Below are 18,196 nucleotides of genomic sequence, written 5' to 3'. Positions count from 1 at the left end.
TCTTTGTCTAACATTGTATGTTAGATGCTATATGAATGGTTGTTTTTAATAAGCTGTAACCACAAATTAACTGCGGATAGCCCAGATTCCTTTAAGTGATGTAATATAGTCTTCCCTAGTCTAAAAGTGTTTAATAAACCATTTCTGTAGAAACACCGAACTCAAGTGTTTCCCAAACTATGGGCTGCAGCCCAATACAGGGCCGTGGGGAAAAAATACCGGGTCTCAGTGTGGCTGCCGGGAGGGGTGCAGGACGGGCTGGGAGGAGGTGTGTGTGTGGGGGGGAACTGGTCGCCGAGAAGCAGGGTTGGGGCCAACGGGGCAGTCCGGCAGAGATAGGGGAGGGCAGGGAGCCGGCAGAAGCAGGTCTGGACGGGGGGCTGGGACCAGGGAGGGGGGAGAGGGGATGGCCGGGGGAGATCAGGAGGAGGAGGATGGGAGAACCAGCCTCTGGAAGCAGGGCTGGATGGGGCACAGCGGGGCTGGCCAGGGGAGATTGGGAGGAGAAGAGGGGGAGAATCGGCCAACTGGGAGAGGGTGGGGTAAGTGAGGCTGGGAGGGCGAGTTGTCAGGGGGAGCAGGGCTGGCCAGGGGAGATTGGTGAGGAGCAGAGGGGAACTGGCCACTGGAAGCAGGGCTGGACGGGGGAGATTGGGAGGAGAAGCGGGGGAGGGGGGAACTGAATTGGCAGGCGGGAAGCAGGACTGACCCGGGCACATGCAGACCCGGGAACATCAGTGAGTCCGGCCCCGCGGATACCATTTCCCCCCCGCCCATACCCTCCCTCGAGTAGTTGCAAACTGCCTGGCTGGTAGACACACTCACACAGCATTAGCACATCTACCAGCCAGCCAGTTCACAGCTACCGACTGATGCACCTAATTATAATAAAACTTACCTAATTAGAAAATACTGGACATTTTATATGTCTGGTATTTTCCCAATTTGTTTCCCAGACAGAATCCTCAAATACCAGAATGTCCGGTACAAAACCAGACACCTAGCAAACCTACCCCTCCTTGCACCCTCCCTTTTAGCCAGATACCCAACCCCCAATCTGCTCCTGCTCCCGCCTCCTGGAGTGCCCGTGCGGCGCCGGGTCCCTGAAGCCCTGGCCCAGGCTGGGCAGAGGATGCAGCCGGGGGAAACACTGAAAAATTATTCATTTTTTATTCTTTTTTTATATGCATTTATATTTTTGGGCTGCAAAAAACAGTACTGAAAAAAAACGGGTTCCCAACTAAAGTAAAAAGTTTGGGAAACCCTGGTCTAGCCAGCTTTCTATCCATCTTACAGTCCATTTATCCAATCCATGTTCCCTTAACTTGCTGGCAAGAATATTGTGGGTGGCCGTATCAAAAGCTTTGCTAAAGCTGGTACTGGGGGCTTTGGGAGGACCAGAAACAGCTTATTTGAATATTCATCATTTGTGTAATGAATATGCAAATATGCAAATGAATGTTACTGGTCCTCCAAAAGCTCGTGAATGGATTTACTGGTCCCTGTGTCAAAAAGTTTGGGAACCCCTGCCAAATTCTATTAAGCCCAACAATTTGGAGGCTAATTCAGGTGTAGCCGCCAAAGAAGATTCAGTTATCTCATTATTCACTGCTTGCCAGAATGTATAGATTCTAAGAGTTATTCCCTCAATGGAAAGATGTGGAGCTCTTGGGGTTTACAGCACAGAAGGCAAGCCAAGAGGTGAATTAGCATACCTGTTACAAGCAATATACCTCAAGCAGCTAAGGCAATTTATACTAGGTGAAGATTAGGCCCTATACGTTCTATATAATTAAAAGAATTGAGCTACCTGATTTTTTCTAGCAACAGAAGCTAACATGGCTCCTATAATCGTGTGTAGCTATTTATAGTCAGGGAGGTGAGATGCCAGAGTTTCAACCCATTTTTATTTCTGATCCTAAAGAAAAGACACATTGCCAATGAAAAGATGTGGAAATCAACCCAACAAAATAGATCACATTTTAGAACTTAAAATGCCTCTTTGTTATTTAGAGCTGTAGCATATTATTAAACAAAGCACAAAGGAAATTCTGCTCTGTACTCTTAGACATTGTACGAAACATGCAGCGCATGTGAATACGAGGTTAAAGAAGCTTTAATTCCCCTAGCATCTTCCCAAATCAGGGACATTGCACAGGTCAGTGTGGCCCCTGAGATGACTGGGATTTTGGCCAGGTGCTTACAGAGCATTCTACCCAATCTCCAAATATTCTACCCAATCCCCAATATCCACCCAATCTCCAAATCATTAGAATCTGCCTTACTTTGGAAGCGCCATCAGTTGATTTATCATTAGCATCTACCCTTCTTAACTGGCCATCTCTGGTCAAAGGCTGGCAGTGAGTAACTGAAAAAAATACATTTAAGAATTCCGGAATATTTCTAAGCCCAAGAGCTCAGTCTTGTTTCTGATGAAATCAAAGGCAAAACACAAACTGACTTAAGTGAGAGAAAGAATGGGCACTAGCAGCATATGCAACTGCTCACAAGCCACAAAGTATATTTTCATCCCTCTATTGTTCATTGTTTTAGTCACTGAGCTAACAATTTCCACTACTTATGTCATCATTAAGGGTTATTTATGGATTAATAATACATAGACTCAGCCTTGAACACTGCAATTTGTGGGGACAAAATTCTTATAATTCATGAGTGTAATGTTATAATCCTAAATGGACCTAATCAAATCCATTGGATCATACTCTTGGGCTGTGTCTACACTGGCATCCCTTCCGGAAAAGGGATGCTAATGTAGCACGTTGGAATAGGCAAATCTGCGGGGGATTTAAATATCCCCTGCAGCATTTGCATTAACATGGCTGCCGCTTTTTTCCGGCTTGGGGAAAAGCCGGAGAAAAGCGCCAGTCGGCTTTATTTTCCGGAGAATAACGTCTAGACTGGCGCTTTTCTCCGGCTTTTCCCCAAGCCGGAAAAAAGCGGCAGCCATGTTAATGCAAATGCCGCGGGGGATATTTAAATCCCCCGCGGATTTGCCTATTCCAACGTGCTACATTAGCATCCCTTTTCCGGAAGGGATGCCAGTGTAGACACCGCCTTGTAGTGCTAAATGGTATAGCAATAAAGAACTATTTCAGTGGGTAAGGACCAGATGCCAGGGTGGGAAGAAAGAACTCAACAGTGATGTGGGGCAGACAGGCAAATGCAGACAGTGTCAGGGAACTGGAGGAAGTGTGGATCAAGCGGGTAAAATTGATGGGCAAAAACATCCTGTGAAAGTAATAAATCCAAGACAGCAACTAATATTTCAAATAAGATTACAGGAAATATTTTAAATGATGTTACCATAAATTCCATGTAACATCTCTCTCACACACTTTCTGTTATCACGAGAAATTTTTGATAAATGTATGGTATGGTACAATAAGCATCATCAGTACCTATAAAGTCTTTGTGAATGTTTTTACAGCAGATAAAACAATGTGGCCCTAATCCAGATTGAAGCTCTAATCAATACTGTAATATTAATAATAATCAAGGATAATAATTTCACAGGCATCACAACTATTTTAATATTTCCAATATGGGTATTATCATTTAGCCATCATGAGTGAGTCACAAATGTATGTTTACTAAGGAAAACTTTATATCCAGCCATAATCAGAATGTCCTTGCTCAACTACAAGCCAGAAGTCAGTAAATTCAGGCTCTTTCCAGACTTTACCAAAAGTCAACTAGTGTGCATCTAAACTGCACCCTGAGCTTGAAATGAGATACAGAATTGGAGCTATGCAAATTGTGTAGCTTATTTCGAGTTAATTTTGAAATAGCTTATTTTGAAATTTGGTGTTGTCCACACAGCGACAAATTTTAAAATAAACTGCTGTTCTGAAACAAGGTTTACAGGAATGTCTAATAGTGAGCCCGTTATATTTTGAAATAATGGACTTGTTCAAAAGAAGTGGAATAGCTATTTTGGGATACTGGAAGTATCCTGAAATAGCACTGCAATGTAGAGTCACATGTCCCCAGAAGAGACTAATTCTCCTTACCATTTTGCTGCATCAAACTCTTAAATTTGAGCCTCAGTTTTGCCATCTAATAAAGTGCATATACAGTACTAGTATTTGCTTAACTTGCAGGTCTGTGATCCATGATGGAAATGACACTTCATTCTTGATGTTTTTAGGAAATCAGTAGTGTGTTAGAAGACAGTGTATCATTTCACACAAAGTATTGCTGTATGTGTGTTTTATTCTGGGTAAAAGCTTCTGAATATTCCCTAGGCAGCAGAAATGGAGAGCAACTCCACTGGAGTGTGTATAGTGAACAGATTGCCTTGCTCTCACCTTTGCTGTGGGCAGATATTCCACAGTTGGGAGCTGCTGCAGTAAATTGGACAGAGATGTGACAAACATAACCAGCTAGATTTAATTGTGAGACAGCCTGGCAAAATGTTCAACCATCAATTAAAATATTTGTTACGGATGCCAAATTCTTAGAAAAAATAAAAGGCAAGCTAAACTAAGGCAGAGTATGATTTCACTCCAACACTGTAAATCACTGAAAATGATACATCTAATGCTAACTATTAATAGAACCTCAGATCAAAGGAATATTTGAAACGATCATACCATACAGTGAAAGAAACCCTCTCATTCAAGAGAGACTTGTTAACTTGTCAGAGTTAACCTGACTTAAAAAATATTCAATAGCAAATACTACCCTTATTTTCTGCAATTTACCAAAATACTTTAACAGCATAAAACCAGGTGTGAAATATACATATTGCTACACACTATGCTACTCTAGCAGGGTCAAAAATCACCATTTTCCCTCCTACTGCTTGCCATCCCTCCTATCACATAAAGTCAAGTAACTGGGCTTTGTGCAGGCAATGCCATAGAAAGTGAGACAAAATTCATTCCTCTTGGTTCTAGCAAAAGCTTTGTTTATAGACTGGATTGTTATTAGAATTATACAAAAAGGGACTTAGCCAGCGTTCAAGGCAAAAGACTGTCATTGAGTTCAGTGCAATCAGGATTTTATTCAAGATTGTCAAGATTCAGAGTTCCAGGTCTCAGGCTGCCATCCTCAGAGCAGATGCCCATATTATAAATGCCACTACTAATACAGGAACACTCATTGACATTCAAGACAAAAAGGCCAAGAATGCAATGAGTGTGGACCATTAATTACACTCCTGCCCTTGGAGGTATTTCCTCCAGAGCAGGGTAATGGCACATTTGGTGGGAAAATGCTTTTTTTTTTTTTTTTTTCTCTCTCTCTCTCTCTCTCTCTCTCTCTCGCTCTCTCTCTCTCATTTTACTTGCAAATATTAGGTGGAAAAGAATGTAAATATTTTGCTATAGGTTCATGATGATAGCCTGAGCTAGCTTTTGGTTTATCTTTTAAAAATATATACATTCTTCAGGTACTGAAAATGAGCTATTACAGAATAAGCCTGTCGATTCTGAACTGTTTTCCTCAGAGTTCTCTACTCTAAATTAAATAGTATTAATTCATGCTTTTATTTTATTTTATTTTAAAAGCTTTTGGTCTCACTTTCTCTTTTAGGTGGAGACCATGGAAAGATGCTGAATGCTACATGCATTACTTTCATCTGCAACACCTATAGTAAACTGCAGTGGTACTGTTATTTTCTGATTATGATTTGTCTTTTGGCTTTATTATTGGGATTTCTGGGAAATATATTTGCAATAATACATTATGCATACAACATAAAGTCATGGACTAGTAACACTATATTTCTGTTCAATCTGGCACTGTGTGACTTTACTTGGATTCTCATGGTTCCTTTTTCAGTTTACTATAATCTCCAGAAGCTAGTCATATACTCCAGTCAGATATTTTGTCAGTTCAAGAGAATATTTTTCAATATTAATGTCTATGGAAGTATCTATTTTCTGACAGTCATCAGCTTTGACCGGTATATAGGTGCTGTCCATCCTATCAGTTCATTAAGGTGGTGGGACAAAGACAAGGCAACATTTTGTACCATTGCAATATGGATCTTCATTTTTATTGAATCAATTCCTGACTTTTATTACACGTTTGCAGATGGAAAAGGAAACAACACTGTAGCTTGCCTCGAATACATTGGAGAACCTTTACACCTCATAGTACCATTCGCAGTTTCTAGAGTTGTATTTGGATTCCTAATTCCAGCCACAGTCATATTTACATGCTACATGTTGACTCTAAAGGCATTACGACAACTGAAGAAGCGTCAACAGAGAAGAAATAGGACGATTAAACCTCTGCTGTTGGTTTTTGTGGCAATGATTGTTTTTGCCATTGCATTCATTCCCTATCATGTAATGATGATAGCAATAATAATTTACAGATTGAATTACCAACTAAACTCCAACAATATAAGCATGATATTTACCATTTATGAACTCACTGAAATCATCTGCAGTATTAGCAGTTGCTTAGACCCGATCATTTTTATACTGGTAAGTAAGAATTTCCATCAAAGACTGCAAACAATAAAATGCCCTGCTAAGTCCGGGTGTCACTGCTGCCTTTCACGGAAAGTCAGGGATATCACTGTGGCCCAGCAGAGAATGCTGAATTAAATTAAATTGCAATTCACCAAACATCCCCAGGTGTCTCTCACAAGCCAGTTAGCTTCACTGTCATGGACTTTTAAATATTTTGTTTTCAGCATGGCTGCAACGGTCTCGTGGGGAAAGCAAAAATACTGAGAAGCCATTTGGGAAATATGAATTCCAGATGGATTCACTGAAAAAGGAGGCCAGGGTTTTTTCTCCCCCTCACTCCCCTTCCAGCCCCTCCCCCAACAATGACATTTTTTAAATATCCTTATCCAAGTGTACACACAAACACTTTCTCTCTCTCTCTCTCTCTTTTTCAGGAATGCATAATATTTAGTGTAGCACGAATAAACCAAAAAGGGGTCTAAACAGCAGTTTATTCATTGTGGGTTAAAATAACTCCTGCACCAACACCCAGCACAAGGCTGATGTCCTTCAAGGACTGAAATCCTACAATGATGCAAACACTCATGCCTTATCCACCCTAGAGTTCCATTGACCCTTCTAGTGGGAAATAAAACTATCTGCAAAGCGAGCTGGGTCCCAAATGGGCATGATACTTAAGTACGTGCTTAAGTCCATTTCATACAGTAAAGCATTTGCATATAAACTGTTGCTGAACTAGAGCTTGAGAGAGATTTTCAAAGGAGACTAATGGAGTCAGGCGCTCACATCTCACTGAAATTCTCTGTTTGAAAATCCAAAACCTAATTCAACAAAAGCTTGAAAAAGCAAGTTCGAAACTTAATCTCCAAACTAAAAATACAGAAGCATCATCATAATAGTAAGAGGAAAACATGTAATCGATCACTGAGCAACTGACTGCAAAATGCTCTCCAACGTGTTTCTGAACACCTTACACTGGCAAAATCCATTCATGTTTTTGAGGAGGTATTTTAACAGCACTTACACAATAAGTTGTTAATTGTTAAAGCAGCTATGTCAGTAAACATATTAAATCATTTTCCAAGAGCTTGTGGCTAATCTATTCTTGTATTTGTATAGTTAAGTCATTTTTTCATTTCTATAGTTTGAACATGACTTGATATAAAATTAATTCCATGTTATATGCAGACCAAATTCACTTCACAGTACATGTTTCAACTCTGTCAAGCAAAAACAATATTTGTCTTTATCTAGTCCAATGGATTTTTGATGTTGTCTCTGCCTATTTGAGACCATGAAATAAAGAACTATGTCTTAAGCATCTAAAATACTTGTTAAACTGATGCAAATGGAAGTACAGGTACCATATTTCAAATGGAAATGGTACACCTTTAAATTGGTTCTTTCCTAAGGAGTTATATACTCCAGTGAGATGACAAGCTCCTTCCTTTCCTCCAAATGCTCCTTAATCCTAAATGTGCTTTTATTTAAATTGAAAAAATAAAACTATAGTTTTTAGTTTGTTTTGTCCCATGCTTGTCCAATGCAAACTAGACAAGCTTATTAACAAAGCACTGTGTAAGCCTTTAGTGGACATGGGATGTTAAATTTAGTTCAACCAACTAATTGACTGGTCGATGGATTTTCCATCGACTAGATGATTAGTCGATAAACAGGGGAGCCGCAGCAGGGTTAACTCCCGGCCCGGGAGCTAACCCTGCTGCAGCTCTGCCTTTTAAATGGGTTAAGAGCCTGTTGGGTCTTAATACATTTAAAAGGCTAAAGTGTAGCAGGGAGGACCCAGCGTGAGCCAGGAATCAGCTGTCCCAGCTTGTGCTGGGTCCCCCCTGCTGTGTTTCTGATTTTTAAATGTATTAAGAGCAGCAGGCTCCTAATACATTTAAAAAGCAGAGGCGAGGTGTCTGGGACTGGGCATGAGCCACCCAGTCCCTGCTACTCCCCTTCTCCCTGCAGAGACGGTGCTATGGGGAAGTGGCTTTTAATCCGTCTCCCCCCAGCACCGGCTCCTGCTCCCCACCCTTGCTGCCTCTGACAGAGGCAGCATGTGGGAGGGAGTGACTAGTTGAGGGACTAGTCAACTAGCCAATAAACTTTTGCTTATCTGATAGTTGACTAGTCACATCCCTACACTGAACAAATACTGAGAATATTAAATGTATGCATACATCCAAAATATGTGGAAGTAATATTCAGAGGTCAGATTCGGACACCATTTATTAAGTAAGGTGCATCTCCTCATGAGACTGGACACAAGAATCTGGTTCCATGTGAAGAACTACACAGCCGCGGGCTGAATGAATATGTATATCTTTGATGGTGTTCCCTGCCCTGTGTATACCAGGCCATCTCTTGTAGTATCATCCCACTGAACAGTTTCAAACAGCTGCCATTTTTTTTACATTGACCTGCCACATGCACATCTCCACTCCCAATGTAATACTGCCCTAAAAAAGTTAGCCACAGTGAACACAGGGTGAGCCAAATTCAGTATGGGACCAGCAACAGCTTTCCTAGTCATAATGTCACCTGTGTAAAGTCCAACATATCTTCTGGCCCTATAAAGTTAGTAGCTTTTTAACTGCACAAAACCAAACACTCCTACCCAACCCCCTTCCCCAAGGCACTACCCCTTCTCTGAGGCACTGCCCACTGTTCGCTCCATTCCCCCTTGCTCTGCCGCTTTCTCTCCCCAACACTCACTTTCACTAAGCTGGGGCAGGAAGCTGGGGTGCAGGAGAGGGTGAAGGCTCTAGCTGGTAGTATAGTCTCTAGAGCCGTGGTCACCAACCAGTAGATCGCGAGCTACCGGTAGATCTCAGGGGCTCTAAGAGTAGCTCTTGAGCCCTCTCTGAACTGCATGCCTGCGCAGTACATTTACATTAGATTTCCTCATTTGAGGAGCAGCTTCTCACCGAGCAACAACACAGGTGAGTAGCTGCAAGGAATAGTGGGAGCTGGGAGGTCGGGAGGGCTGAAACACCCCAGCAAGCTGATTGTGGCTTTCAGCTGAAAGAGGCTGCCCCGCGCTCCAGCTGATCGGCAGCTTCTCCTCTGCACCTGCCCACGTGGAGCTTGGTGCACCCTGGCTGAGCACCATGGCCAGCTGGCTGGGCAGCCACTTCTCTTCCCTCCAGCCCGGCTGCCCTGCGTTCAGCCCTCTAGCTCCAGCTGTGCTGGAGCAAGATTCCCAGGCTAAGCGCAGGATCACAGATGCCCATCTGATAGACTGTATACGACTAGCAATCTCAGACTACAACCCAGACTTCAAGACACTGGCAGATACTGTTCAGTCACAGGTGTCACACTGAGACTTTGTTATTGGAAGAAAAAATATATAATTATCAATACTTGATTTTAGATTTACAAAATTGCAGAGAACAAAATGTATAATTGTAAATGCTTCATTTGACATTTAAATAGCATGAATTAAAAAACAGACCATTTATTTCATAACTATAAACATGTGATTTTAATTTTATATATTGCATAATTTAAAAATATACACTCTGTTAAACAGTTTAAGGGTTGGGGATAGCAAGTGATGGACAGGAGAATAGAGAGGGCGGGGCTTCAAGGAAGGGGCGGGGCAGGGCGGTAGATCTTCACCTGTTCTGAGACTTAAAAAGTGATCTTGGGTATAAAAAGGTTGGAGACCACTGCTCTAGAGTAGGGCTGGGGATGAGGAGTTTGGGATGCACAAGAGGGTTCTGGGCGGGCTTAGGAGGTTGGCGTGTGAAGGGCAGAGTGGGCTCTGGGAGGTTCAGGATGAGAGAAGGAAATCCAGGCTGGGGCAGACAGGTGCAGGGTCCCAGTGGCACTTACCACAGCTCTCAGGAAGCAGCCGCCAGGTCCTTGAGGCCCCTAGGTGCATGGTGGGCCAGCGAGGCTTCAGCTGCATCCCTTGTACTCACAGGCATTGTCCCCACAGCTCCCATTGGTCAGGGTTCCAAGCCAATCGGAGCTGCAGGGATCTGGCAGTTGCTCCTGAGAGCTGCATAGAGATAGGGTAGAAAGGAGCCTGCTTCAGTCCCAGATCTCCTACTGGACTACCTATTGGACTTTTCATAGTTTGGCTGGCACCACTTCTAGAACCCCTTTTTGACTGGGCATTCTGGTAAAAATCAAACATCTGACAAACCCTATGGCCCTGCAGAGCTAGGAATAGTAGCTCCATGACATAGGAAAGAGAGAAATTGCTATTTCACACCCAGCAGGAAGGAGCCTTACATTTGTGAGCTTTTTATAGAAAATATTAAATATATTTTATATCAGTTTATATACCCTGTGGCTGAGTCCTGTACTGATGAATGCAAGGGGGGCAGCTAGTTTTCTATTAAGATACATCTTGTGCAACAATAAGATAACAAATTAGATGCTCTGGGTGTTCGTAGTATTATTGCACAGTAAGTAGAAAGTTCTTTTTGTGGTTGTTGCTGTTGTCAAAGGAATCAGGTGAACTGAACTTGAAGTCACTTTTTGGATTTGAAAGCAAGATTGAATTGTTTCCACTGACAATGCCAATCTTTACAAGACCTGAGAATTTGGCCTCTTTTCACAAAGGAACCAAGAGTTGGGGACAGTATTATTAGAAGTTCCATATGAGGTTGGATTGAAGAGTCATAGCAAGCTTCAGACAGTTCTATAGATAGCCCTAAAACAACTGGTATGCAATACTTTCTCTAAGCATTGCTAAAATGGATGCAGAGATTCTCTAGAAGAGTGCTTTGGAAACTTGGGTTCCATGGTAAAAGAAAGGGGGGAGGAATTATGATTTTTCAAGGATAACAGCGAAGAAATGGTTTAGTTGGCAGCCAATATAACATTACACACTTTATATCACACTTTATATCCGCAAAGAGCAACAATTGCCACAACCACACTGGTATCCAGTGACCAGACAGTAAATAGATGTCATTGCTTACAAGGGCCTTTATGCTGCGTATGTGCTGTGTATGCACTATGTGTGCTATGCTATCCAGGGCAGACCTTTGTGCAACGAAGCCATGCAGAGTGAAGGTGGCAAAATGGGATGGCCATCCCCTTCCCCACAGCTACCTTTGCTCCCTCCACAGTCAGTTACATGGCCAATGGGGATGAAGCCAGCAGAGAGGGAACAGCCTCACCCTGGGAAAAATTGACACTGCAGCCAATTCATAGAATAAGAATTAAGACAATAGCAATTCCCACGGCTTCCTCAGTACCACCTTGAGAAGCAAAATGCAGGCTGTACCCAGCAGCCCAAGTAACAAGCCTCCAGGCTCTGCTCTACACTCCTTGCTGGGAGGTCAGAGAGAACAGATTTGGTATACAGCTTCCACTCATCATAACTTAAAGACAATGTCAGGGTTTGGCTGTGCCAGGAAAATGGGATGTGCCTGGAATGGGATTGCTTCTCATAAAACCATACAGAAAAGAGACAGACTCACCAAGCAGGTGAAAGAGCCTATCTAGGGGGCGCACACACACACACACCCTGGGACTGCCCCAGTCCCAAGCCTCCTACCCCCCAGGCATCCTTGCTCCCCCAGGAAGCAAATAGAAAGTGTACAGTATGCTAAATTCCTCACTCTGGCTGGGGAATTCCTCACTTTAGCAGGGGGGCAGATGAGCTGTGCACTTTGCTCTTGCTCCCTGATAGGAACAGGAAGGGGAAGAGCAAGCAGCCCTGGTATGAATCGGTAGGCGGAGGGGACTCTGATCTCCCTGTCTTTCCCTTATTCACAGTTCCCTGCCCTGAGCCACTCTTCACCCCCCAACCCTGACTCATGCACCCCCCACAACCTCAGCCCCCCCATCCTGAACCCCTCCTTAAGGACTGGAGCAACATCAGTAAATCTGCTAATCATAGAATCACAGAGCTCGAAGAGACCTCAGGAGGTCATTAAGTCCAGCCCCCTGCCCAAAGCAGGACCAATCCCAACTAAATCATCCCAGCCAGGGCTTTGTCAAGTCGAGACTTAAAAACCTCTAGGGATGGAGAGTCCACCACCTCCCTAGGTAATCTATTTCAGTGCTTCACCACCCTCCTAGGCTGTGTCCAGACTCCATGCCTCCGTCGACGGAGGCATGTAGATTAGCCAGATCGGAAGAGGGAAATGAAGCCGCGATTAAAATAATCGCGGCTTCATTTAAATTTAAATGGCTGCCCCGATCTGCCGATCAGCTGTTTGTCGGCAGATCGGGAGAGTCTGGACGCGATGCCCCGACAAAGAAGCCTTTCTTCATCGACACAGGTAAGCCTCGTGAAACCAGGTTTACCTGTGTCGATGAAGAAAGGCTTCTTTGTCGGGGCATCGCGTCCAGACTCTCCCGATCTGCCGACAAACAGCTGATCGGCAGATCGGGGCAGCCATTTAAATTTAAATGAAGCCACGATTATTTTAATCGCGGCTTCATTTCCCTCTTCCGATCTGGCTAATCTACATGCCTCCGTCGACGGAGGCATGGAGTCTGGACACAGCCCTAGTGAAATAGTTTTTCTTAATATCCAACCTAGACCTCTCCCACTGTAACTTGAGACCATTGCTCCTTATTCTGCCATCTGTCACTACTGAGAACAGCCTGTCTCCATCCTCTTTAGAACCTTCCTTCAGGAAGTTGAAGGCTGCTATCAAATCCTCCCTCACTCTTCGCTTCTGCAGACTAAACAAACTTAAATCCCTCAACCTCTCCTTATAGCTCATGTGCTCCAGCCCCTAATCATTTTGGTTGCCCTCCGCTGGACCATCTCCAATGCATCCACATCCTTTCTATAGTGCAGGGCCCAGAACTGGACACAATACTCCAGATGTGGCCTCACCAGAGCCAAATAAAGGGGAATTATCACTTCTCTGGATCTGCTGGCAATGCTCCTCCTAATGCACCCTAATATGCCATTTGCCTTCTTGGCTACAAGGGCACACTGTTGACTCACATACAGCTTCTCATCCACTGTAATCCCCAGGTCCTTTTCAGCAGAACTGCTACTTAGCCATTCAGTCCCCAGCCTGTAACAATACTTGGGATTCTTCCGTCCCAAGTGCAGGACTCTACACTTGTCCTTGTTGAACCTCATCAGATTTCTTGTGGCCCAATCCTCTAATCCAGTGTTTCCCAAACTATGGGCTGCGGCCCAGTACCAGGTAGCAGGAAAAAAATACCGGGCCTCAGAGTGGCTGCTGGGAGGGAGTGGGGCGAGCTGGGAGGAGGTGTGTTTGTGGGGGAAACTGGCCGCTGGGAAGCAGGGTTGGGATTAGAGGGGCTGTTCAGCAGAGATGGGGGGAGGGCTGGGTGGCTGGTCGGCCGGCGGAAGCAGGGCTGGACGGGGGGCTTGGACTGGTGGAGATCGGGAGGAGGAGGACGGGAGAACCAGCCTCCAGAAGCACGGCTGGACAGGGGGCAACGGAGCTGGCTAGGGGAGATCGGGAGGAGAAGCGGGGGAGAATTGGTCAGCTGGGAGGGGGTGGGGAGAGCGGGGCTGGTCAGGGGGATTGTCAGGGGGAGCGGCGCTGGCCAGGGGACATTGGTGGGGAGCGGGGGGGAGCCAGCTGCCGGAAGCAGAGCAGGATGGGGGTAGCAGGGCTGGACGGGGGAGATCAGGAGGAGAAAGGGGGGGGGGAGAGCGAATTGGCCGGCGCGAAGTGGGACTGACCTGGGCACATGCAGACCCGGGCACATGAATGAGTCCGTACCCGGGGGTTCCATTTTGCCCCCCCACACTCCTCCCACCATACCCTCCCTCAAGTAGTTGAAAACTGCCTGGCTGGTAGACACACTCACACAGCATTAGCACATCTACCAGCCAGCCAGTTCACAGCTACCGACTGATGCACCTAATTATAATAAAACTTACCTAATTAGAAAATACCGGACATTTTATATGTCTGGTATTTTCCCAATTTGTTTCCCGGACAGAATCCTCAAATACCAGAATGTCCGGTACAAAACCAGACACCTAGCAAACCTACCCCTCCTTGCACCCTCCCTTCTAGCCAGATACCCAACCCCCAATCTGCTCCTGCTCCCGCCTCCTGGAGTGCCCGTGCGGCGCCGGGTCCCTGAAGCCCTGGCCCAGGCTGGGCAGAGGATGCAGCCGGGGGAAACACTGAAAATTTATTCATTTTTCATTCTTTTTTTATATGCATTTATATTTTTGGGCTGCAAAAAACAGTACTGAAAAAAAACGGGTTCCAACTAAAGTAAAAAGTTTGGGAAACCCTGATCTAGCCAGCTTTCTATCCATCTTACAGTCCATTTATCCAATCCATGTTCCCTTAACTTGCTGGCAAGAATATTGTGGGTGGCCGTATCAAAAGCTTTGCTTAAGCTGGCACTGGGGGCTTTGGGAGAACCAGAAACAATTCAAATTTATTTGAATATTCATCATTTGTTTAATGAATATGCAAATATGCAAATGAATGTTACCGGTCCTCCAAAAGCTCGTGAATGGATTTACTAGTCCCCGTGTTAAAACGTTTAGGAACCCCTGCTCTAATCTGTTTCATGTTTATTGTGGTTCTGCACACCCAGCAGCAGTCTATTTGGCCTTTGTAGCATTAATAAAGCTACACAGTTTCGGTATGAATGTGTTCCACTCAAAGCACTTGTGCAAAGGAAGAGAGCATGTGGGCCTCTGTGTGAGAAAGTATGGCCTGGTCTACATGTCTGTTTCCATAATCTGGAATAGGACCGGGAGTTAGCTTAATCCCCACTTCTCACTGCCAGCACAGCTGAGGAAGCATAGGGGCTGTTATAGTTTGTTATTGGTAGAGGCCAGGAGCAAATGACTGCTCTCAATCCCCAAGTAAGGAAGAACTGTGACTCAGCAATATGTCCAAAGCACAATGCCTACGGGCCATAATGCCTCCCTGCAGCTGCTCCTAAGGTGGTACATCTTAGGCTCCACATCTTGCTCGAGGCTGAGCCCAAAGCCAAAAATGTAGCTCTAGTATGTCTATACATTGGCTTGGGAGTGTGATTCCCAGCTCAGGCAAATGTACAAAGCTCTGCTCAAACTAGTATCTAAAAATAACAGTGAAGCCACAATAGCATAGGCAGAAGCTGAGGCTAGCCAGCAGTACAGAACCCCACCCAACCTCTTGGGTAGGTACTATGGTATTAAGTCTGAGCCAACATCCATGCTACCACAGCCACCCTGCTAGTTAGAGGCACTAGCTGGAGCAGAGCTAGTGTGTGTCCATCTGCCAGAGCTGGGAATCACATATCCCAGCTGCTCTGTACGTGCACCCTTAGAGGTAAATTTTAGGTTACATGATTATTATGAAAATTCCTTCCCTCTTCTACTACCACCACCTAGCCATGACTCATCTCTGTATCATTCAACGGTGTATAGTCCTCTATGGCTGATAACATTGCTGCAAGGTCCCTGTCTTGTTGATAAATATACTTAATCAGCTATAAGTATATATATTTTTAAAACATGTTTACTCAACCATGAAGAGCTAATGCTCATGTTATCCTGATTAAAATTAATGTTTCCCTACAAAACAAAAGTTTAAAGGCACTGAGACATCTGCTTATATTTACCTAGATATATTTTCATTTGGAAACACATGGTCCTAAAATGGTTTATTATAATATTCCGCGTTTCAGATTGACATATACAAATAAAGTGAAATAAAATTATTCCATTTTGCTGCAATAAGAGAACAATAAACTGAATAATAAAGAAGCAAAGTCAACATTTTCACTGATTACACTACATGTTGCAATACTGTGTTCTCCTAGGTCACTGTTTACATTAATTCTGAAGATATGGTGCCTAATAAAATGCCCAGATGTTCTTAATAAGTTAGTACACATTAGTTAAACACTATAATAATTCATTAGACCACAAAACAACTTATGTGGTATGGACCATAATGTATTGTGTAACACTTCCAAACTCTTAGACAAACACCATTTGGGTCATACTGTATTGTGCACCACCTTCCAGACTCGTAGATAAGCACCATTTTAGAAACCTGGCTGCAGGGGCAGATATATGGCAGGGCGAGCGGGGCGGCTGCCCCAGGCCCCGCACTTCAAGAAGCCCCATGCATGCGCCGTGGCAAAGGGGGGCCCTGCAAAACTGTGCTGCCCTGGGCCCCACAAAATGGTCATCTGCCCCTGCCTGGCTGGATACAGACAGACGAGTTCCAAATTTGCAGAGTCCTTAAAGATTTGAACATTTCTGGATGTGATGGACTATGTTCAGAAATAGAGGACCAGCTCCATTGGTTATTACAGTTGAGCTGAGTAATGTTTCATCAAAGAAGCAAGAATTAAAGTGCTACAGTAGAAGAGATAAATCAGAGCCCAGGCCCTGTGTCTTGAAATTTCTATATGAAAAAGCTTCTTTACACCTGCACTAACAAACATTTTACTTTGTAATGCTGTGATCTCAAGAATGAGCTGCACTGAACTGAAATTTAAGAAGTAAAAGTGGCTCTTCTTTAATAACCTTAACTAAGTTTTCCTAGAAATTGTGGGTTTCATTTTGATCTACGTAAATACAGTACAGGCAGTCCCCGGGTTACGTACAAGCTAGGGACTGTAGGTTTATTCTTAAGTTGAATTTGTATGTAAGTCGGAACTGGTACATATTGTAGGGGAAACTCTAGCCAAACATTTCTCCAGAGCTCAGTTTTATTCTCTCTCACCTCACTTCCCTCAGTCCTTTATTCTCAAGCTGAGGTGTCTGCTAAGAAAAGCCGCTCCGCGTCTCCCTAGTCTGCTGGGGGGAAGCAGCTAGTGCGGGGTTGCCTCACCCCATTTGTAAGTAGGGATCCGATGTAAGTCGGATCCATGTAACCCGGGGACTGCCTGTAAAATAAAAGTTACTGACACTGCCCTTGTGGCGCATTCTGGGGCATCCTTGTTTTGCTTTGTTTGTTTGTGCCAATTCTCCATAGAAAATTTTTCTGTGCAATCCATGTGCCCAACCCAACGTAGTTGAGCTTTTATCAGCATAGCCTCAATGCTCAAGGCATCTGGAGAACCTCGAGGTTGGCAATTTTGTTCTGCCAGTGGATCCTCATAACGGCGTGCACAGGTTGCCTAAGAAAGGCCTCTAGCTGTTAGATATGCTATTTGTATCTTCAAAGGCAAGTACTTCATAAAGGAACATAAGTGTCTCACTATAGAGCAAACCAATGATTTCTCTACCCCCGATCATGGCCAGTACCAGCTGCTTTGTAGGAAGGTGCAAGTAACCTCAGACTGGGTAAAGTTAATTTCCCATAGGGGAAATGAGACTCCTTTTCCTTGTAGTGTTAAGTGTGAGCAGAGAGCATTTAACAGTTGAACCCAAGAAGTGTGAAAGGCTATAAGTATCATATCTACTTTCACTTTATCCCAATGTAACATAAATGCTATTATACCCAGACATGCCATTATTGAAAAACTTCAATATCTAGGCATTTTGGGAAGGCAGAGGCCTCATCTATATGTCAAGGTAGCGTGCAGCAAACCAGAGTGTGAATCTACAGCTGTCTGAGTTACCAAGCAACTGATGCGAAGAGCACAATGTGTCAAATGACTCCCCCAGAGTCAAATGCTCAACAAGCTGGGTAGGGAGAGGGGAGGGGACAAAGACAGAAGGGAAGAGGCCAGACCAGAGCCTCTCCTCTTCCAGCCTCACTGCCTGGGACGCTGCCAGGTGCTGTGCAATGGCTGTCTGGGAGAGCCAGGCATTCTCCTAGGCAGCTGCTGGGCTGCATTGGGCTGCGTCTGGGAGTGGTTCCAGGGCG

At 44.3% G+C, this 18,196-nt stretch overlaps 2 protein-coding genes across 4 annotated transcripts in view; one reads left to right on the top strand and one right to left on the bottom strand.

Moving 5' to 3' along the window:
• Window positions 1–18,196, bottom strand: part of TMEM117 (transmembrane protein 117) — a 372,578-nt gene that overhangs the window by 322,257 nt on the left and 32,125 nt on the right. Inside the window, exon 1 of one of the 3 annotated variants that reach the window (XM_025186333.2) lies at window positions 10,290–10,403. The exons of the other annotated variants lie outside the window; for them this stretch is intronic. Coding sequence (XP_025042118.2) covers window positions 10,290–10,365 — 76 coding nt within the window. The 5' untranslated portion in view covers window positions 10,366–10,403. Of the gene's footprint in view, window positions 1–10,289; window positions 10,404–18,196 lie in introns of those variants that run through there. 3 annotated transcript variants of the gene reach the window in all.
• LOC142826545 (P2Y purinoceptor 1-like) lies at window positions 5,581–6,695 on the top strand. The gene is made up of 2 exons (XM_075919324.1): window positions 5,581–5,629; window positions 5,806–6,695. The coding sequence occupies exons 1-2, from the start codon at window positions 5,581–5,583 to the stop codon at window positions 6,579–6,581; spliced, it is 825 nt and encodes a 274-aa protein (XP_075775439.1). The 3' UTR covers window positions 6,582–6,695.

The sequence above is a fragment of the Pelodiscus sinensis genome, chromosome 1 (assembly GCF_049634645.1).
Source record: "Pelodiscus sinensis isolate JC-2024 chromosome 1, ASM4963464v1, whole genome shotgun sequence".
Classification (NCBI taxonomy): Eukaryota; Metazoa; Chordata; order Testudines; family Trionychidae; genus Pelodiscus; species Pelodiscus sinensis.
The sequence above is the reverse complement of the archived record's forward strand: the minus strand, read 5'-3'. Positions and strand labels throughout refer to the sequence as shown.

Bases quoted from the DNA above. Each gene is read 5' to 3' on its own strand.
- LOC142826545 (XM_075919324.1), top strand. From the start codon at position 5,581: ATGCTACATGCATTACTTTCATCTGCAACACCTATAGTAAACTGCAGT. The intron at 5,630-5,805 runs GTACTGTTATTT...TTCCTTTTTCAG, and splicing joins ACCTATAGTAAACTGCAGTG to TTTACTATAATCTCCAGAAG.